General features: G+C 34.2%; 1 protein-coding gene across 1 annotated transcript; it reads left to right on the top strand.

Annotated features, from left to right (window-relative positions):
* Positions 1-596: 596 nt before the first annotated feature.
* On the top strand, positions 597-22,484 carry LOC121411710 (sortilin-like). Its single transcript, XM_041604539.1, has 21 exons — positions 597-976; positions 2,626-2,685; positions 4,133-4,197; positions 7,163-7,265; positions 7,819-7,992; positions 9,268-9,394; positions 9,738-9,788; positions 10,495-10,565; positions 11,991-12,086; positions 14,061-14,121; positions 14,942-15,015; positions 15,695-15,868; positions 16,717-16,822; positions 17,651-17,819; positions 18,425-18,609; positions 19,008-19,188; positions 19,788-19,904; positions 20,401-20,503; positions 20,932-21,038; positions 21,688-21,793; positions 22,256-22,484. The coding sequence occupies exons 1-21, from the start codon at positions 602-604 to the stop codon at positions 22,268-22,270; spliced, it is 2,520 nt and encodes an 839-aa protein (XP_041460473.1). The 5' UTR covers positions 597-601; the 3' UTR covers positions 22,271-22,484.
* The last annotated feature ends 1,751 nt before the right edge of the window (positions 22,485-24,235 follow it).

Raw genomic sequence — 24,235 nt, 5'->3', positions numbered from 1 at the left:
GTTTATTAAGAAATAATGAAAGGATATGATTGTACAAGTCTAATGTGAAAAGAAAAAAAAAATATATATATATATATATAAAAATGATGATATAATATATACAATATGTTCTGCACATATAACTAACAAAGCCCACAAGTGTTTTCGCCTTGTTGTTGTTGTTTAAAAAAAAAGAAATAATTATTTAATTTTAATGTTTACCCATCTGTACAGCACTAGCGCCCCCCCCTCTGCTGGTGCATTGGACGTACGGCCAATTACAAATCCGGCACAATGTACCGTGCTATCCGGTATGATTGCATGGGCAAGGGCAACTAGTTGGAACTGAGCTGAAGCTAGCGGTTTGTTTTTGGCGAAGATTTGTTTATATGCCATTTTGATTAGAGTTACGGCAAACTGTACCATAATCATCCCTTTTTCATATTAGAAGGATGCACATGAAAAATATTTCACATACCGTATGTATAAATTATTATTGGTAATAATTTTATTATGTGAGAAGTGAGATTTTTATTATTAGAGTAAATGGCGACAATAGTCAAATATGACTAATCGCCACTCAAACCAATATAAGAAGAAGAAGAAGCCAAACAGCAGTCTGATGATTCGGAGACGGAGTGAAATGAAAGGAAAGTTCTTCTTGCAAAAACATTCTTGGAAAATGTCCCCTTTTCGCTTTTTAGTCTTCCTTTTATTCAGTGTTGCTTTACAAAGTGGAATGTGTGAAACATTAACCGAAGGACGAAATGATGGTGTGTTTGAATTTACTCAGGAACGTTTAACAAGATCATCGCGGAAATTTGACCAAGTTAATGAAGCTGACGTGGCCGGTTGGTCCGGGGACGAAGTGCATGGGCGTTCCGCTAGGAAGGTGTCTATCACTAGCCGCGACTACCACAGAAGAAATATTCGTTCATCCACTATTGCTAATTGCGGAGTTACTGGCGACCAAATTGATAAAATATTAAATAACCAGGTGAATATACCAATTAATATTCCATCCCATTGATAGTTGGGCCTAGACTCTAGACTAGACCCTAGACAGATGCAGAACTCTGTCTCCAGAAGTAGCCTTGATGACAACATCAAAATCATTTTTAAAAAATATGCTCATGGAGTCCTCAAGGCTAAGACAGAAGAATCCATATAGATATGTCATGATTAGCCTTGAGGACTCCATGGTGATATTTTTCAGTATTTTGACATGTACTTCTTCATCATGGAGCCTTGAATATGTCATGTATGTGTAAAAGACACATGTAAACAAATATTGATTTCCCTAGGAAATCCATCTTTGAAGAAAGAAATCACGTAAATGGTAGTGATTTTATATATTTTTACACCTTGATGCACCTAATGCGTATGAATGAAGGTTTCAAAAATTGGTTAATAAAAAAGTGAAAAATTGAAGGCTTCTTACCAGACCGATCTCGCGTAGATCCCTTGATCCGTTTGTCAACAAAGCAAATACAATATGTCTGACCCTTGAACCACTTCGTTATGATGTACCTTCAATTAGCGATGTTACAAACTGCCGTTTTGAAGAACAATTTTTAGATAAAAATTACTATTTAACAAATACTATAATTTAATACGTGATTATAAATACTTATAATTAATTATCCTTAACCCTTAACAAGTATTGGAAACGAAATGGTACTCTTGACAAGTATTCCCTGAATTGACCCCCTAAACAAATATCTTAATTTTCTGTCATGGACGTCAGCTTTACCTTTACTTTCATTGGGTCTATTACCACCCCCACACACCTTGCTCAAATCAGACCCTAAACACGTAGTGTTGGGGCAAAAAGTACATCTTTCATAAAATATTTTAGTCTTTAGATACCCGTGCAAATTGGACTATAAACGCAGTTTTCCTAGGGAAATGTAGATCTATACCCTTTTATTCATTATTTTAGTATTTTTGACTCCATTATTATGTTACATACGTAACATGCCCTATCTTGAAAAAGAGATAATTTTTACATATTTTTTTGTTATGCATGGTATCCACTCGTCAATGTTAGAGGCAGTTTACTTCAGCACATGTATTATTACCGGGATATCTGAATGATACAATACTTGATACTTGATGTACATGTAGTAATCCTTTTGGCAGCTCATACAGAAGCTATACTGGGATGATGAATGAAGTGAGTCACTGGAAGGAGCATCATGAAGTGCAGAAATAGTGCTACTGTTACCCCTAGGGGGGGGGGAATAATGAAATCAATGATAACGAGGGAAGAAGAGTTTCTAAACAATTGACTAATGACAATTGCAAGTCAAATAAGGCATATAGAGTTCTCTATTAAAATATACATATTCTTCAAATTTGTAATTGCAGTTTATAATAACATCATAATTTACCCAGGGCAGCTACTTCAGTTCCGGAAACTGTTTTCCCAGCGGGCTCTTCTTAACATGATTACATGTATGTTATGGTATGTGCACTATCATACAAAGCAATTATGTATTAAAGCTACAGAAAATTCAATAGATAACAATTGCAATACAAGAATGGCAATGATCAAGGTGCACTTATTGTAGTACTGCTTTCAGAAATTCACAATGTTCAAATTCATTTCTTCAATTTCCTTTGTCTTTTCAATTGAGTTTTCAGTTCCACCTTAATGACAGCAACTTCAATCTGGCTTTATTATGGACAGGCGAGGACAGCAAGGTCAGTATAAAGAATATACACTTTATACACTTTAGTTTTTAGGGACAGTGATTTTCCTATTAAAAGAAATGATCTTTTCCATGTTTGATTTCTGAAATGTTCTGTTTCATTCTTGATCTAAAATGGATATTCTGTTTAGTCATGGAAAATAGAAAAAAAAAATGATTTCTGTTTTGCAAAGGTAAATTTAATGAATTTTCACATTTTCCCTCATTTGTTATTTACCCTTTCTTGTACTTATCTAAGTTCTCTTTACTATTTTGTCTTTCTCTCTTACTAAGCACCTTGAGCATTTAAAATTGTAATGGAAAAGATGCTATATAAATCATATGTATTATTATTATTTATTATGAAAAGTAAATATCCGAAATGGAGTATTTATAGGCACTATGTTTGTATAGTGCATCTGGCCAGTGGCCATGCATTTTGAATGTGCCCCCTTTTGTGTTACATCTCTCCAAATCTGCAAGATGTCCATTTAACAGGATAAAGTGGTCATGTAGTAACTTTTAAAAAAATATTTACCTTCAAATTTTCTTTTTCCATTTTTCAAATATGACAATTATCTAGTGATACTAATTACATGTATGTGACTATACAATACCTGTACTTCTCTCTTAAGCAAAGAAAATGTAACTTTTTAACCCTGGAATGAAATTTGGATAAGTGTAACAAAACCACCTTTTCACAGTGGAAATTTTAAAAGCATGTGGTCATCTACAATCAGTCCCAGTCTCTCCATGGAATGCATTTTTTAAAGTAATTAGGGAAATACGGGAAATACTGCATAATGATGGGCTGGGAATATATACCAGTGACAAAATATCGTCAGAGAGTATTTCACCTTTAATGTATGCGTATGCACACAACCACAACATATATTTTAGAAGGAAGACTGAGCATACAGTATTAGTGTATATTTGTGACTTTCATGAGACGTTCTGTTATGTTACTTGATGATTCATTCAGATATTAGTGAGAAAGCAGATGATTTATATCTGTTCTGTCTTATTTAGTCCTTTCTATATATTTAAGCCATATTGCTCATTTTTACTTGCTGTTGACTTATCATCAAACCAATCATATTTGATGACCTTGCATGTATACCTGTTATCCATATACAAATGGTAAGATACATAAACAGGTAACATGTTCTTTATGAAACAGGCCCTGATGACAGAATTACAAACAACAGTTTAAGAAGGTTTTGTTATCATATTTTATAATGAATATACTATGTGGGCACTGGGTAGCAAGAGATTTGAGATCTTATGCAAATATGCGTACATACATGTGTATGTAGTATATTAGAAAGCACACTCTATGTTTCGTTGTCAGGCAGCATTCTCATTCCATTTCCCCATATTTTTTCTTTATAAATTCAAAGTTGATTTTGGCATACAAGTTGCATTTTTATTTTTCATTGTGCATTGCCTTATAAATACAGGAATTGTTGGCACTCACTACAATGGAGTATGGTTTCTTGGCAGGCCAGTCCCACTTGTGGTTAAGGTATGTTTAAGAGAACTTTACAATTTATAATTCTAATTATAATATATGTTTTATATAACATGGTGATTTTTTGTTCAATCATCAATATTGGAAACTGTGACTAGGATCTTAAAAATTGTTAAAACATTTGTTTTAGGTTTATAAATGCATGTCACATTTTATGTATTCAGATTTATTGTTTGTATTCTCATTTTATCCTTTATAATGTTAGCAATTACATCTGTATACTAGAATAGTTACGTTTGTGCTGTCATGTTAACACATTGTTATCGTTATTGATATTGTTGTTCAGTAAATGAATAAACTCAAACTCAAACAAATGAATTTTGTTACATTTGACCATGAGCATTTTTATATTGCGGACTCAACACCATTTGAAAAGTTACTGCTTTTGATTATCTTTCTTTTGAAATTTATATTAAATGTGTGTAGGCCTGTCCACTTTTTATTAGCTTGTATGTGTTCAATTAAGTTTTTTTTACGTGTAAACAGAGCAATTTAGTAAATATATCAAAAGAAGGGTATTTAGATAATTTTGTGTTTTAGTAATAAAAAGTAAGCAACTTCTATATTCTTTTATTTTTGTGAATATCATCACTTTAAGTATATTGTTAATGATTTAGGAGTTTATTTTTTACCTGTCATACGTGTACCTAAGTGTGGCAAATATGAAGATAGAATTTCCTGTGGTTTCACATTTTATATCTGTTTCATGATTAAAATGCCATTAGTTATGAACATTATTTTGAGGTGTAATATTTGGTTCTACTAATTTACCTAGACGTACATATCTGACGTATGTCTTAATCTAAAATCCGGAGATGTTTTTTTGCTATTTGTTTTTTAAATTAAATTGTAAACTCTCCTTATTTTGTTAATTTCAATTTTTTTATTTTTTGTGTGGGGGGGGGGCTATATTCAATTGGTTTAAAAGCTGTGGGTCAACTTCTCAGATACATGTAGTCTAATACCACATGGGCCAAAATCTGAACGCATTTGGTCTACTATCAATTCGGTTTAATTGCTGTTTGGTCTAATCTCAATTCAAATTCATTTTATTCAATCATTTAAAAATCAAAATACAAACAAATCATACATAAATGTGCAATTATTGAAAATATAATTTATTGTAACTCCCGTAGGAACTCGGCAGGACAGCATTTTGCTGGTAAACGCCAAGCTGGTGTATAACCAATTACGTAGGAAACATTTTACCTCTAGGTTAATCTGTCATAATGGCTTACCTTATAATAGACGACAGATATTACTCTTGGGCCTTTTTATCGAATGGGAGACAATGGCTGAGTGGGGATTCGAACTCAAAACTTTGCGATTATGAGTCCAATGCTCTAACCACACGACCCGTGTTAAATATTAGCTGTCAAAACAAATAGCAAATGCCCAGTCTTTTTATCTTTTAATCTCATGCCTAATTGGTCTAATTAAGACTTGGTCTTTAGACTTAAATATAAACATATTTTTTTCTCTTTCTTTGACACTCTCTTTTATACTCTCTTTTTTGCCTTTGCGCCTTGAGCATTTATTTTGGCACCTGTTATCATAGACAGTGGTGTTAGACCAAGTAGATAAACAAAACGGGTATTATAGCCTTCGAACTGGAAATTAGAAAAATGGTAAGATATAAACTTGTACATGTAGGATTCTGTTAAATGAGACCAAACATAAAACTGTAGACAAGCAGGTGTAGGGTTACAATTTGCTTTTTTTTTATCTGATAAGAATGGAATGCTTTGAACAGAGTACCTAACATACGATGAATTTTTCTATGTGAACCATTACTGTTCATAAAGTAAATAGTTTGCTAGATGCAGTACTGTATACACCTAACATTCACTGTGTAGTATACACAAAATGTACATTAAATTATATTATATTTTGCATTGAATGTTCTGCATTTTAAAGGTGTACGTACGTGTACATGATGTCATAACATACACCATCTTTTAATATGTGCCTCCAAAAGACAGGATATCATTACTGAGACTTTAGCCCTGCAAGCCTTTATTCAGCACACATGCATTTTAAGGAATTAATTAATTAATTAGTTCCTGCCAGGTACCCATAATGATAATAATACAGTCTACATGTAGGCTTCCATATATTCCACAAATCAAGTTTGTAAAGTGAATTGTGTATTAAGTACTACATGTAGTTGCTTTACTTCTTGTACAATCTAATTTGATAAGGAAGTGATATTTTTATTGTAATTTCATTTTTGATTCCCTTATTTAACTACATGTAGTTGGCAGTGTGAATCACACATTGATTTGTCATTTTTGTATGTGGTAATGCGTAGAATTCACCAAATGTAAATAATATGCATGGCATGTAAATGAGTGTCTGTTTACGTGCATTTTCATGGCCATTGAGCACAGTTGACCTTGTACAGAACTGTTCATGATACACAGATGTTCAAGTATACATGTACAATGCAACTCTACATATACATGGAATTACACTTTATCCTGTAATGAGAAGGACATGCATGAACATATTTATCATAATCTCAAATGATGACTTCAATTTTCAGAGTTGTTTCAACTTTAATGGCAGTTCATAAAACAAGCCTTTCTCATATGTTACTTTAATTTTGTTGTTTGGGTTAATACTCATATGGAGGTACATGTACATGTCCATATAGTACATTATAAATTATAATACAAATTATATTTCATGAATATGCTCCCTAAAAGCATAACTTTGTTATACACTTGGTGCATGTTTGATTCCAAAATAATGTCATATTCATGATATTGATTTTACATTGAAGAAATATGTATTGTGATAGCCTAAACTAACCAAGAAGAGAAAAGAAAAAAACCCAACAAATCCTGTATATTTTGTTGATAGATATTGAAATAAAAAAGTAAAGTATTTCTCGAGCAGATCCAATTATGTTTTTTTATCTAAGTTGTGAACTCAATTTTGAAATTATTTTTTTCAGCTTAGACTATGGGAAGTCTTTCACTAATATTGATGATAGAATTGAAGGAGCAATCATAAGGAAAAGCAATGGTATCTTCAAGAGTCCTCTCGACTCACAAAGGGTAAGTTGAATTTCATTGATCAGTTTCTATTTCCTTAATTTTGTTTAAAGGTACCTTCAAATCAAGCATTTAAAAATTGGTTTTGATAAAGAATTTTATTCAAACAAGGAGAACAATGAAAATTTCATTGAAATCAGATTAAAAATAATTAAAGACGGTTTAACTTTTGAGGTACGGTATTTTCTTGCAGAATTCAGCGGCATTTTGGGGAAACGTGATAGGTTTTTAATAGTACTAAAATAAATAGATATGTATTGATATAAAATCTTGAAGTTTAGATTGTCGTCTTATATCAAGATACACTGTATCTTGTGGGAAATATTTTATGCAGAAATATGTCTACTGTACTCTTAACACATGAAGAAGCAATCAGCATTTTCTATACTTTCCACAGTAAAAATCATATTCAAAACTCTTGGAAGAGAAAGAGAAGGGGGGGGGGGGGGTAATATTGTCATCTACATTTCCACTTGGAGGGGGGGGAGCAATTATATTAACATTTTCATTCATATTTCATCTTTACGTCTTTTGTTTCCCCATTTCTTTTTGATAGATCATCCTCATTTCTTACCTGGCCGATATGGATGTGTTTGCATCCAAATTCTACATCTCCAAAGACGGTGCCCGTACTTTCTCTGCTGTCTCACTCCCATTCCTTCCTGAGGGACGGATTAATTTCCATCCCACCCATCAAGATCTGCTCTTTGTCCAAACACCCAACGAGGAAGTAAGTCAATCTGTATATTGCCGATATTTTTGATAATCAACTGTGCACATTTATTGATGATATCATCTTGATAATAATAATGATAATGATTATAATAATAATCATGATGATGATGATAATAGTTGTGATGATAATTAAGTGTAATGTCAGGCCTTTGATATTTGCATTTTTAAGGCAGAATCACTTTTCTTTTGGGCTAATTTCTTCATTACAGCACAAGAAGAAAAATGAAAAAAAAAATAGTTTACAATATTTGTATAGCACTAATTAGAAAACATGGCACAAAAAGGCACAAAGATATCCAAGACCAATGAGAGGGACACTGATGCCAATCAATAAGCCATTCAGGGCCATCAGTGGCCATGATATAGACCTAGTTGTGATTTTAAGTAATGTACAATAATGATGATGAGTGATTGTAGCAAAAAGCAGCAGCAAAGGTAGTAACAAGGAAATGTGCTCATTTCAATGGTGCAAACACATTCGCTTTCCTGTACTGCAGAGAATATACAAACCCACAACTTGTAACACAGCACAATACACTTTGAGAGATTTATATTATTGATTTGTGTGAAATGCTACTCAACTACAGTGTATCATGGATTACCAAAGCTCCTTTGTTTACAATGCCACAGCTGTTGCCTGATAGATTGGTTTAACATTAGATTTGAAATTTCCAAAACAAGGCATTTCTCTGTGATACTAATTTTGGAGACTGAGCTTTGTTATTGCCCAGATACCTGTTAATACAGTATATTTTGCTCCAAGACTGAATTTGTTAAATCTTTCTCCAGAAATATGAAACTGATTAATCAACCAAAATTTGAAGTGTACTTCAAATGTTGTGATGAGATAAAAAAAAAATATTTTGTTGACAAGTGATTGTTTTCTTGAATAAGCTGGATTTGATAAGTTCTGGAATGAAAGGAATCATGAATTGTATTATGAAACATTTTTGAGGTCAAATATTACATGAGAGACAAAAGGATGTATGTACAGTACATTGAAATTTTGGAAATCACATTGCATCATTCTTTAATTATGGTATTGAAATTGTTTTGGCAGGTCTGAATCTGAATGCAATGTATTTACCATATTGACTGCAATGCAAAACAGAAATCAGTGCCATGTAGAATAAAATATACAGTCAATTGTTCAATTAAGAGCAGCTTCATTAAAGTCTATGGTAAACCAAGAAAGTCGCAATTCTAGCACCCCAACCGGACCTGATTTGTCTAAAAGAATACATGTAATGCAACTCCAATCCTGTTGTAGAATAAAGTATGGTTGTCAAGGGACTTTGGCACCACGTGGACCACCCTCCAATCCAACGTCCAACAGGCATCTTGGGCAACATCAGAAATGAATGCACCGGATGATCTCTTCATGCTTAAAGAAGAAGGTAGGTGAATCAGATTTATTGGCGTTGCTCCGTTAAGTATCTAGTCATATTGGCTAATTTAGATGCAAAGTGTTTGAGTAGCTTAGAATAGTTGCCAGTTAAAATTAGTGACAAATGATCCCTTTGTGAAATGCTCATCTAAATCAACCATTATTGTATTTAAGATGTCCTTATCTGAAACTGTGGCTGAGACTGAGATTTGGCCTGGACAAATTATGACAATTATTTTATGCTTTTTAAGTAAATAGTTAGCACAACAAATATTCTGCTTGCCTATTGAAAATAGGTGCTGTAATTTACATTTTTTTAATTATTCTTTCTCTTGATTTATGTGCACATACAGATGGCCAGCTAAATTTGTTAAAAACACCAAATCTTGGAAATTCATATCAAAGTAAGTCTTTTATGATTAACTCGTCTGTAACCTACTTCATTTTAATGATTGTGTATCCCTATTTGGATTTTGCCAGTTAGTGATCTAGTCTTTATACAAAGCTATTTTTGTGCATATTAGAATCTTATATCGCATTTGTTGTAAAATAAAAGAAGAAGTAAAAAGAAAACGGGATGATAACATGTTTATTCCCCTAGTCAGATGCTTTTTTTAATTATTAAAGACAAGAGGTCCATGCATCAAGTAGCACTAAAATATCCACCTTATACTCTATGAAATACTTCATTCATATTAGAGAGTTTGATACATCTACTCTATTTTGACATCCAGCTGTCTCGGTAGACCAACTTTGTATGAGCCCTAAATTTTGAATATTCTCATCAACATTTAAGCATGTACTGAAGAACATTACCATAAAGACACTATGCCTTTTTCTATAGATTTGAATCAGTGATAGGTCAAAATTCCATCATGTTACTAGGTATACTTCAGTTTGGGGGATCAGTTTAGAAGAATTATTTATAGGTAGGGATAGAGTGTTACACTATGTAGTTAGTAGCTCTGACAGAACTGTTTGAAATGGATCAAAAAGTCTTTTTTCCTGTTTTCTTTATGATGTCACACTATAAGCCTACCTTCTATTTTTCACCATGAAAACATTTAAAGATTATATCAATAATGGTTTATTTCTTCCCATGACACTTAGCTCTTCAAAAGCACGTCCAGAATTTTGGTCTTCAAGGCAAATTCATCTATGCTGCCATTACTTCCAGTGAGGTATGTGATACAGTGTGAAGCTTACTTTGAAGAGCTTCAGTAATAATAATAGTAATAATAATTATAATATGCAACATTTATAATACAACGTTTCTAAATGCTGCATACTATTTCCCCGGCTTAAAGTCTGTGTATAGCTTTGGTAAAGGGTCAATAATGTGATTGATAATCGAATATCATCTAATATGACAGTCTTACTGAAGCGTAGAGACCGTTAGATATTTTTCCAACTGCACTTCTCTGAGAAAATTTCAAATATTCAAATCTTGGATATATAGCGCCCTCTCTCGGCGATGCTTTTTTAAATTTAAAAAATGGGCATTCAAGCACTTATCTTATAAATTTAGTGATTAGATATCCAAAAGTTACAGACAAAGAACATATCTTAAAAGTTTCAGCCCATTCCATGATTTGGAATAGGATTTAATTGAAAGACAAAAACACAGATATTTTAATTTGATCGGGTGACCCGATCAAGTTAAATTTCCATGTAAAATCGCAAAATTTATCCTGTAAAACACATTTTCATTTCATATCCTCCACATCATAACTGTTATAGGGCATATCCATTCATATTAGCTAGCAATGAATTGGAATAGTGATAGGTGCATTTTGGTGGATTTACCAAAACTATACTTAAGCTTTAAGCATGGCTTCTCTGATTGGGCACTCAAGCATTCAAAGAATTTCTTCAATCCCAGGGACAAAATCAAATATTGCTGCTGATATTTTGCCAAAACACGGTAATAGGATCTGAAGTCTGAAACTTTAATGGATGTGGTACGACGAGTCCTTGTACCATAATGGCACCCTGGATTTGATTTAAATCATGAATAAAGCATGGTATGTGGGATAGCTGAAATGAATAACCAGCTATTGCATGAACATAAATATATCTGAACTCATTGGCCCGAATTCAGAAAGATGGTTTTGAAAACCCACGTTTGAGTCCATAGTTTATGCAGATTTCCTGTATGAATTACGGGTATCGGGCACGTGTATAAAAAATTCCAATACTGATGCACGCTTTTGTCACAGTGCACCAAATTGACGCCTGTTACCATGGTTAGATACACTATTTTATTCATGAGTCCACTGTTTTTATTCCTGAGTCCACTCTTCAAACAGTGGACTCATGAATAAAGTAGCATGGATAACCATGGCAACAGGCGTCAATTTGGCGCACTGTGTCAAAAGCGCGCATCTGCATTGGACATGTACGCAGTAAAATAAACGTAATTTATACAGGAAATCTGCATGAACCATGGATTCAACCGTGGGTTTTCAAAACCACCTTTGTGAATTCGGGCCATTAAGGGGGATAGCGGGGTGGGAGTGGGTGGCTGAAATCTGAAATACATCCTTTTGTATTGATGCCAATGCAAAGAAATGTGTTACTAAAATCTATCCTTTTCTGCACACCAGGAAACATCAGGTGAGGCACAGCATATCTTACATGTTTCTACTGACAGAGGGCATTCATGGCAGCCTACTCAACTACCTGTTATCACAAGTGATAGAGTAAGTGGGTTTTTGTCTCACCTGCGAAGCAAGTGAGACTATAGGCGCCGCTTTTCCGACGGCGACGGCGACGGCGACGGCGGCGGCGGCGGCGGCGGCGGCGGCGGCGTCAACATCAAATCTTAACCTGAGGTTAAGTTTTTGAAATGACATCATAACTTAGAAAGTATATGGACCTAGTTAATAAAACTTGGCCATAAGGTTAATCAAGTATTACTGAACATCCTATTAGAGTTTCATGTCACATGACCAAGGTCAAAGGTCATTTAGGGTCAATGAACTTAGACCATGTTGGAGGAATCAACATCGCAATCTTAACCTGAGGTTAAGTTTTTGAAATGTCATCATAACTTAGAAAATATATGGACCTAGTTCATGAAACTTGGACATAAGGTTAATCAAGTATCAATGAACATCCTGCATGAGTTTCACGTCACATGACCAAGGTCAAAGGTCATTTAGGGTCAATGAACTTTGGACGAATTGGGGATATCTGTTGAATTCCCATCATAACTTTGAAAGTTTATGGATCTGATTCATGAAACTTGGACATAATAGTAATCAAGCATCACTGAACATTTTGTGCAAGTTTCAGGTCACATGATCAAGGTCAAAGGTCATTTAGGGTCAATGAACTTTGAACGAATTGGGGCCGAATTGGGGATATCTGTTGAATTCCCATCATAACTTTGAAAGTTTATGGATCTGATTCATGAAACTTGGACATAATAGTAATCAAGCATCACTGAACATTTTGTGCAAGTTTCAGGTCTCATGATTAAGGTCAAAGGTCATTTAGGGTCAATGAACTTTGGCCGAATCGGGGTATCTGTTGAATTACCATCATAACTTTGAAAGTTTATTGGTCTAGTTCATTAAACTTGGACATTAGAGTAATCAAGTATCACTGAACATCCTGTGCGTGTTTCAGGTCACATGTCCAAGGTCAAAGGTCAATGAACTTTAGCCGAATTGGGTGTATCTGTTGAATTACCATCATAACTTTGATAGTTTATGGATCTGATTCATGAAACTTGTACATAAGAGTAATCAAGTATCACTGAACATCCTGTTCCAGTTTCAGGTCACATGATCAAGGTCAAAGGTCATGTAAGGTCAATGAACTTTGGCCATGTTGGGGTTTTTTGTTGAATAACCATCATATCTCTGTAAGTTTATTGGTCTAGTTCATAAAAAGTGGACATAAGAGTAACCATGTATCACTGAACATCTTGTGCGAGTCAGAGTAGTATGCAAAGTCAGCACTGCTGCTATATTGAACCGCGTGATGCAGGTGAGACGGCCAGAGGCATTCCACTTGTTTTTTTTGTTATACTTTTATTTCAAATTTCTTGATCACTTGAAGATTGATAATCGCCAACAGTAATTGACCAATATTAAAGGTAAATGCCAGTTGTGGTAACGATATCAAAATGAGTTTGTACAGATTCCAATGAAATGACCACCAAAGTGTCTGTTTGTATAAATAAAAAGAATGTGCCAAAGGATTCTGGAAAAAATTGTGTAATTGCTGAGAAATTAGCAATTATCACAAGATTCAGGTCAAGCATCAGGCCGACATTAAGAGCAATAATAATACACTGTCCCACGTGCGCTTTAATATCAGTGTTGGTGATCTTCTGTGTGAAAATTTTTCAGTGTAGATTTCAAGATTTCACTAAGTTCAGTTCATGTAACTGTACCAGATCTAGATCCTGAATGATATACTGACAATTAAGCCTGGTTTTACAGACTTTCTCATGAAATCAGTGTTTTCTGCAACTACTGGCATTTCTCTTTAATTGGATTATTTTTAGAGATAATTAGATTCAAGATGGAAGAGAGAGAGATTTAGATTTCTAGTGACAATTATGTTTTGAAAGAGTTCTTATATTACCTATGTAAAAGAAAAGTACTCATTTAGTTGAACAGACAACTTTTGATTGATCATGTTATCATCTGACTTTCTTGCAGTTTTTCTCTGTCCTCGACATGAGTGAAGGTCTCATCTTTATGCATGTAGATGATCCAGAAAGTACGTCCATAATCTTTTTTCTTCATCTTATTGTTTCATTTTATGATTAATTGAACCTTAGTAATAGGCATGGGATTGAATTAAATAGTTGAATATATTACAAAGGTTTAGATTTGAATCAGTGATAGGTCAAAATTCCATCATGTGACTAGAGCTGCAATGTCTGATCACAATTATATTCTAGGTGTTGATTTCACCTTGGTCAATGTGACACTGTTATATCCACTGTAGGGCGATTCCATACGTGTCATACAGGACATTTCAACAACAATATCTAGTCTCTTAGCTGATCGCTTGAGCAATAACAATTTATTTCTGTCAATAAAAAAGTTATAGTGGGTAGTCATGTGGAAAAAATGATTACCAACAAAAAAATGTTTAATTATGGTTGAATTACAGGTTAAAATGTTGTGTGTTGTACGGGACTCAGAAATGTCCCTTACGACACACAACATTTTCACCCATAGACAACATATTTTTGTTTGTTTTAATTTTTACATGACTACCCAGTAGTACTTTATTATTCCCACAAAATACATTGAAGTTCTTTGTTTTTTCAACAGTAAGTTGAAAAATGTTGTGAAAATGGCCGATTTTTCTAGCGTGGAATCGCCCTGTAGTGACGTACCTCACTGCGTAATCACATAGTGTGTTTGATGCACATCTTGCGCAGCTTGCTGTAACCTAATATGAAAGAGTTTTGTAGATTGTAGAATAACTCGAGTCTTTCTTTCAAGATATAGTTTATTGATGAGCTAGGTACTTTAAATGGGCTTGTACTGTGTGATCAATGAATCAATTTGGTGATATTTCTTTCCAGACACGGGAACGGGAACAATCTACACGTCTGCTTCGGATGGTATCGTCTTTTCAGAGTCATTATTGCGCCATCTCGTAAGTAAATCATGCCCAGTTCATTTTCTAATCTATAGAAAATCGTCATAATTCTGGAAAATCCTGACTCAATCATGTTTCTATTCACTGGTACATACCCATTTAAGATAGACAATGTACACACTATTTTTGCACTCAGTGGTCAGCAACTTCCCAATTTGTATTTAAAAGAAGGTTACAAATAATTATGTTATGGATATTAACAAGCTAGTTTGTGTATTTAACCTAAAAAAGGGTCTAGTAGTACAACTCTCTATGATTTGTGTATAGAATGGTATATTTTAAAATATCTCCTGTCTTGTCTCCTTACCTCAAGTTATATCATGGTAAATGTATTTGACATAACAAATAGACAAGATTCATCTTTAAAAGTTATAATATGAAATTTTGTTATAATTAAACTAATCCTGCATTTTATTTGAAGTTCACCATAGAATGCAGTTGGAGACTTTTCAAGCTTCCATAACTTTGGGATTGTGTAACAGATTTTGAGGGAACTTTAGAAAATTTTTGTATATCTTTTTTCCCAATAAAATGAACATTTCTCCAGGGTTTATTCTGCTTCAATGTTGATCCATTGACTGTTCTTGTCATTAATTGAGCAAGACATAGAAGAGACTTTATATTCAGTTCCAAACTAATCCAAGGTCGTTTTTTTATTTTAACCATTTCATTCCAGTTTCCAAATGGCAACCAGGTGACCGATTTCTACAAGGTGGAGTCAATGCGTGGAGTGTACCTGGCTAGTCAGATACATGAAGACTCTACCATCCACACAGTGATTACTTACGATAGGGGAGGGATCTGGTCCCCGGTCAGGAGGCCTGCTGAGGTCCCGTGTACAGATACAGGGGTAGGAACATTAAAGATAAATTCCAGTTTTGGTAACGATCTCAAAATGACTTTTTACAGAATCTAATATAATGACCACCCAAGTGCCTGTTTGTATGAATAAAAAATATGTGCCAAAGGATTATGGCAGAAATTGTGTAATTGCTGAGAAATAAGCAAAATCAGCGCGGATTCGGTCACTTCCGTCGGGTCTTTATTCCAGCAATATTAATACACTGTCCCACGTGTGCCTATCTGTGTTGGTGATCTTCAGTGTGAACATTTTTCAGCGTAGATTTCAAGATTTCACAAAGTTCAGCTTATGTAACTGTACCAGATCTAGATCCTCGATGATATTCTGACAATTAAGCCTGGTTTTACAGACTTTTTCATGATATCAGTGTTTACTGCAACTACTGGAGTTTCTCTTTAATTCAATGAATTGGTCGTATTTAGTCTAATCTCATAATTACATATTCCCGATAAATATTTGTATGAATCCCACCTGAAGATAAGAAGTTCTGGGCTGGTTTGAACAAGAGTTACAACTATGGTAATTTTCCCAGTATGGCAGCTACAGTGGAAACCTTGATTATGAGTGAGCCATGTTACCATGGTAGTTGCAGTAATAATGTCAAAGTTACCATAGATTTGATTTTTTATGAAATGGGCCCCAGATGAGTTTACCTGTTGTTTTTATTTACCCAGTCTTTCAGCCTTTATGGAACAACACTTAGGAATTGCCTTCCTTAAAGATCACCCTTTTATGTTGCCACAATCTCAAAAAAAAAGGAAGAGAGATAAATGTAGTGCTCTATTTATCTGCAGTTGTGGTACAGCCAGTTCTATTGTCTGATTTGTTTCATACAGGAATGCCATCTACAGATTCACAATCAGTACAGCAGACTGAAGGGCATACGCTTCCCATCGGGGCCGGTCAGTGACAGTACAGCGACTGGACTCCTCTTAGCCCATGGTAATATGAGGGGCCCGTCTTACAAAGAGTTGCAATTGATCCGATCAATCGCAACTATGGAAATCCAGCAAAGCCTTTGTTCAATTTTGTTTGGAGATATGAATGTATATCCATAAATTCATTGATTTCTTGACAATTTGGTGTGTTTTCCTTTGTTTACAAAGGACATTTTGCAAATATCCTGTAGAAAAAAATTATGATACTGATGGATTTCCATAGAGCTACGATTGATTGGATCAATTGCAAATCTTTGTATTACGGGGTCCAGTATTTAAATAATGACCAGTCATGAGTGCAGTTGTTTAAGATTATACCATGTAGGCTTGTAATATTGTTCTTTAAATAATGTGCAGGTGCAAGTACATTGGTTTGAATTATATCATGAAAGCTTGTAATACTAATATTTACATAATGTCCAGTCATGGGTGCAGTTGTTTAAATTATGTCATGGAAATTTGTATGTATTTTGGTATTTAAATATTGTGCCTTTGTGATTGCAGTAGCTAAATAATATCATGTAAACTGCTAAGTACCACTGTAATATTGGTTTTTATATTATGAGCAATCACGAGTCAATTGGTGTTGAAAGATATCATGTAATCTTGATACATGTATATCAGTTTTTAAAAAAATATGCAGTCACAAGCACAATACATGTAGTTCAAATAATATCACGTCATGATTCTTAAGTTATTAGATATGCTAGTTTGGAGCTAAAGCACTGAATATGCTGCTACTGTTACCACTCCCATCCTACTCATTTGTAGTTCTTGCATGCCATGTTATATACATAATGTATTTTTCCCTCATTTTATTTGTCCTTTGCAGCTACCGTTGCCAGCTCGCTAGAGCTACGACCCCCTGATGTGTACGTTTCCAGTGATGGCGGTTACAACTGGAGATTGGCCCTGCAAGGTCCTCATCACCTAGCTATAGCAAACAGTGGTGGTCTCCTTGTAGCCATTCCAACCATAGAGGATGCTACTGATACGATCAAGTGAGTCCAAAGGAGTTACAGTTTCACGAGGAATGGAATGTTTCTTTGTATTTGACAATATAAATAGCAAGCTGCTGTGTGGTTAAAATGTATACCAGGACCATAAAAGTGTTGCAACTATGGTAACTTTGCCCTTAGGGCACCTACCATGGTCACAAGGCACTGCAGCCTACCCCTATCAGGTTTCCATGTAAAGGCAAAGCGAGAGTACCATAGTTGTAGATTTTCGTGAAATGAAACCCAGTCAGTTCCGCAGTTTGACACTATTGACTATTCTATGTCAAGTACTACAGTAGGCCTATTGCAGGGATTTTAATACAAAAAAATAGTGATTTTTCATCAATTTCATCTATTTAGGTTCTTGGTTTACACTAAAGATATCTGTATTTTTAAAAGATTGATTGTCACTCTTTTTTATTCTCTCACTTTCCTAAATTGCATGCCGTTAATCACAAAAAAAAATGGCCTTTCTTTTGGGCAATCATTAATATCAGCACATTCGATTCTTTTGAAAGTAAAGTGAAGAATATTTAGATGCAGTTTGTATGGACCTTGTTCAGTGATATAATCTTTGACACAGTCCCTCCAAACCTTTGTTATGATAGATTTTCCTACGACGAGGGTCAGTGCTGGAATTCGTACAAGTTCACCGAGGAGAAGATTTCAGTGACAGGACTCCTGCCGGAACCAAGCAAGAAGTCTCTCAATGTCAGTATCTGGGGATTTGGTGCAGATGATAGCCAGTGGAGATCCTTCATGATCAACTTTGGTTCTATCCTTACGAGGCGATGTGAGTATTCAAATGTCATGAAAAATAATATTTCATCTTTATGTAGCACCTATCACATTGGAATTTACAGATTCATGTATTTCACTTGTCATTGGATTTTGACTTTCATGAATATGTTGTAGGCATTTTATTATTGCATGTAAAGTGATGGATTTTGCATTTATATTATTTTGATTTAGTCTTATCCATATAAACTTTTCCTCATGTTATGTCATTGGGGGGGGAGGAATGGTTGCCAATTGATGAGTATGAGTAAAAGCATATATAGGTACCAAGGCCCTGGGAACAATTTTTTAAGTGGGGTGAAATTTCTACTTTTTAGCCCAGGGTCATGATGGGTGTAGATCTTTGGAATGGATAGTTGTGTACATCTCTGCTTGGTCATTTGTATAAAACAGGTGGGGATAGTGACTTCATGGACTGGCAGCCTCATGAAAACAATGGCAGGGCTGGGTGTTTGCTGGGACGAAAAGAAGTCTTCAGTCGAGTCCGACCCGATTCTCTCTGTCGGGTTAGCTTCATGTTTGAGCAGCATCCAACCTCGATGACGTGCAGTTGTGATAAATCCGACTATGAATGGTGAGTGAAACGAAAATGTTAAAAGGGAAATTCAATTTCCAGAAAAGGATCAAGGCCCTGCTGGATAAAAATGCTATTATGGTAACTTTGCCACCCAATGTTGACTTGCATGGAATTCTTGATTTTGATTGGCTGTTCAGCGATTTACCATGGTGATTACCATCAGAAATCAAAGCTCCCATAATGGTAAGATTTATGCAACAGGACTGAGAACGATCTCTGAACTTTCACATTCTATTATTAATGAACTATAAAGGTAACAATTAACTATAAAACTATAAATAACATTATAAGAAGGTCTTCTCCAAGTAATCGGTCATTATATAAAGCTTTCAAAAGACCAATCTTATCTGAATATATCTCCTAAACTTTACCAAATATTTATGCCAGATTTGAGCCGTTAATTTTTGATATCACTGTTCCTATGTGCAGTGCCGCTGCTTTATTCTGGAAAGTGAGCGAAGTACTTATCCATTCAGTAATCTCCAATTTACATATGTTTCAACTCACATATATGATGGGAAAGAATTTAAATAGAAATTTCTCAGGACTTATTTTTAATTTTCTGACCATTTTATTTATTGTTTTATCTTGTGCAGTGACTATGGATTTTATAGAAAAACAAATTCTACAGATTGTATCCTGAGTCCAGAGTTTCAACATAAAGACCTTGAGTACTGTGAATACGGCCACGAAGAAGAATTAAATTCCTGGGGGTGAGTTATATACTCTTATGATATGTAATTCCTCTACTTACAAGTACTTAAGATAGAATAATGTTTTTATGGTAGATATTTCATGCATGGTAGTGGGATGCAGCCACATGATTGTATCCAGATTCAATATTTTCTAAAATGTGTTTGTATTACCACTGGTATTTTTTTTTACATTGTTTTCAATTTCATCTACTTCTTCATCATCACAACCACCTACAGCACCACCACCAGTACCATCAGCATTCAATGAAGAAACATTTTGTTACATATTTTACAATCAATAAGATTGAAATAAAAAAAATTAGAGCGCTTGAATAAATTGGGGAGGGGTAAGGGAAGGGTAGGGGCTTTTAGTTCACAATTATAAACTGTAGGATTTCCATTATTTGAATTAATTTCTCAAATCATCAGTTCATTCCCCTTAACAGTGACTTTGTTTCAATTTTTAGTTTAGAGTTTACATATACTGTTTATTTTTTTTTCCTTTCCTTACCAGGTATAGGAAGATTCCTGGGGATAGCTGTGTGGACGGTTATCAGCCCCAAAGGGACGTAGAGAAATTAAAAGCAAGGTGCGGAACATCGTCACAAACAAAAAAGGTATGAAAGTTTTGTTGACAGAAGTGGTTTTCGTGCCAGTCTAAGTCATAATTTTCTTTTATTTTGCTTTGAGAAGGTATATACCCCAGAAAATATTGCATTTCAACAGTAATATACTGACAAGATAGTACAGTTAGTGATCATTTGAGAATATTGTGATTAGAAAATATCAAGTATCAATATTTTGATTTAGCCAAATTGGCAACTATGTGACTCTAAAATTGTCAAATCATGATTCATAATTCACATTATTAAAATGCTTTTTTTTCATGTTCCCTTGGTAAAATAAAATAGATTATGTTTTCATAATACCCCAGAAAAGACACTAAATATACTTCAGTAATAGTATAAAAAAAAATTCCCATTGATCATCAGTTTATTTGGCATTTCTCATCTCTTATTTGTTCTCTTTTTTTATTACTTTTTAGTCACATTCAGCTGCAGTGGGGATTCTAGTCACATTGTTTGTTGTTATAGTTTTAGCACTGGTCTACATTTTGTACAAGAAAGGCAAATTTATGTCCTTACACACTGGGTGAGTAATTCCTCTGAATTACATGTGATTTTCATGTACAAAGTTATATACATATACAGTTTACTAGAATATTGGGCCAAATGCAAAGAATCTACAATCTCTCTCTCTTAGGTGATCCCTCCACTGTTCTGGAGATTCTAAAATCGGTTTGAGAACTTACTTTAGACACAAGCATTAGCAATATTTTATGCTTTACAAATACACATGATTACATTGAAGTACACTTTGAAATCCATCATTTGTTTGAAACCCATCCATGTAGGTTACATTTGCTTCTGATTTTTCTAGTTAAGTCATGCAAGCTTTGGCATTTTACCTTGAATATACACTGCAACATATAAGAATTGCTTGGATAATGGAAATCAATTATTATTGTGGCATATTCATGGGTGAAGCCATTATAAAGAATCCATGTAAAATGTATTGACAGAAATCTGTGTTGGGTAAGCCAAAAATAGGCCTTGACAGTAAGCCTACATTATTGGCTTGTAACGGTAGGAGAAAAGGATGCTACATATTTACATACAAATTGACATGCATGCTGCACATTTTCCTCCTTATCTATTTAGCCTGTTTGTTTTTCATGCGATTCATTTAGTAACATTCTTCTGATAAAAATGAAACATTGATGTTTTTTTTTGTCATGCAGCCTCAGGACATACAGATACAGTAAATTAAGTCAAGGAGATTCCTGCGAAAATAATCCCCTTGATTTGTCTGAGCCAGTGCAAGGTTACCATGATGACTCAGATGAGGTAAGCATTTGGGTTATTCCTTTTCCCTAAATTCTTGCTGTATATGTTCATTTTAAAGGAAGATGGTTATGGTGTACAAAACTTTACGTCTGAATTCAGATAAGTAGTGAAATTGAAATATTGCTTATTTGGAGAGTGTTTTCATTATCACAAATTATTTTCATCATAATCATCATCATAATCTAAATTATGTATAAGTGGTACAAGTGTGACACCACACATCTTGGTTGCATTGCCAGTGGGAGGATGTCCATAATGTCGGTGATGTCAAAATTCCATTGCTCATAAATGTCTTATTGTTTGTCCAGTTGTACTTGAATGTTATTCTCTTGATTTTTCTGGATTTTTTTACACAAGCCTATTTGATCAAAGGGTTTCATCACCATCTAAGTAACATTCAGAACACTTGTGATTATCAAACAAGTCTTTCGCTAGGTCTTGTTTTCTTCTTTCCTTCTGCAGGATATGCTAGAATGAACATAGCAATCAGGAGGTCCCTTTGTGTTTGTGGGATACTACTATATACTGCTACACATCTACATAGCTGTACTTCAAAAGGAAGACAAAAGTATTGAATTAAATAAGTGCCTTTTAATAACATGATATGAGAATAACATCATTTAGTGATTTTGTACTTTAATAATGGGCTATCCTATGGCTTGTTCGGATATGGCATGACTTCACTTTGCAACATCAGACAAGCAAGATGTGATGCATAATTCTTTTTTTTTCATCTGGCTACTAGAAAATGTGGACTAATCAGACTGTTAGAAAGTTAATTTTGTCCAACATTGCATAAACAACCTGAGATTGTGATCATATAAGTTCATGGCATTTTAATAATTGTGCTCTTATGACTTTGTCTGCTATTAAATAGTTCTTTGAGGGTCGATGCATGTAATTTGATGTCATGGTAACTCTGAGTATAGCCTAAGATGTTTCTTGGAGTCATTCTTTGTATTGTATTCTTTTTTTTTCATCTAATTAAGGTCACAAAACAACCACCTTTCTGTAGTAAACGTGTCTTTAACATGGTGCATAGAGGAACTAACTATAAACTTGGATTTGTTTGCTTGTTTTGATACTGTTGTATTATTTTATTTTACATGTTAATGTATTGCTGAGTTATTGAAATACAATAGTTCAGATATCTTTGGTTTTTATGTGATCATTTCCTTCAAGTGAAAGTTTAAAAAAAAGTCTGGAATGATATACAATGCATACAGTGCATCCCACCAAAAACAAAACTGACATCAAGCTATGATTTATCATAACTTCATCATAAAAACATTAGACAAATGACCTATCAATTTAAAGCTTAGAATCTCCTCTTCCATCTGATATTACTAAGATTATTTTTCATTCACGCATGAGTGAGCAAAAACAAATTTAAAGAAAGGATACCAAAAACTCATTTGGTGGGGGGTATCTGAATTTCAAAAAGAAAATCACATGTCTAAAAAGTTAAATATCTGCTCTTTTATTTGATACCTTAATCACAAAAAATGGTCCAGAAGTAAAAAAAAGTTATGTTCTTTCGACACAATGCTTGTATTTCCAAATTTCATTAAATAAACATGATTTCACCGGTTTCCCACAGAAGCTATCGCACGGTTAACAAAAGACTTAATGCATGGCTGATCGTCAACAAAACGGAGTGTCGAGTGAGTTCGAACGCTAGCCTGTAAAACCTCTCATTTTATGAAATTATTGAAATTCGAGCCTTATTTCAATTAACCAGAATTTTGTTATTTCTCGACCATTTTCTGTAATTCAGGTATCAAATTAAACAGCGGATAGTGCATTTTTTTTAAAATGTGGTTTTCTTTTTGAAACCCAGATACAGCCCGCCAAATTTCTTTTTGGTGTCCCCTCTTCAAATTGTTTTTGCTCACTCGTGCGTGAATGAAAAATGATCTAGGTAATTTCAGATGAAAGAGGAGATTCTAAGCTTTACAATCGTAGGTCATTTGTCTGTTGTATTTGTAAGTTATGATAAATCATCGATAAATCTCGGTTTTGTTTTTTGTGGGACACACTGTATATCAACTCAGATTGGATTATCTTCCTGTAGCATTCTTGATGCTTACATCATTACAATTAATCTTATTTCATGCAGAGTATTCATTTCATATTAGGTTTCAGATAATGTTAACACTTTTGTTTTTGGTTCAAGTCATTTGATTTAGATGTTTTGACAGTGCAATTTTGTTTATGACCCAGGAAGGCATACCTTGCAATCATTCTCCGAAGAAAGATGAATATATGTATATATTGTTTTATTTATATATCGGCAAAGAAATTCACTGCAATCTGACGTGTGAAGAAATATGTATTGATTGATGTCATGCAATATAATTCCGCATCCTAGATGTCAATTCCCAACTTTTTTTTTCTTTAGACCATAGAAGTAACCAGCTTTATGTTGTCCCAATTAAAGTT

The sequence above is a fragment of the Lytechinus variegatus genome, chromosome 3, assembly GCF_018143015.1.
Source record: "Lytechinus variegatus isolate NC3 chromosome 3, Lvar_3.0, whole genome shotgun sequence".
NCBI classification, from domain to species: Eukaryota; Metazoa; Echinodermata; class Echinoidea; order Temnopleuroida; family Toxopneustidae; genus Lytechinus; species Lytechinus variegatus.
This window is presented reverse-complemented; position numbering and strand designations above follow the sequence as displayed.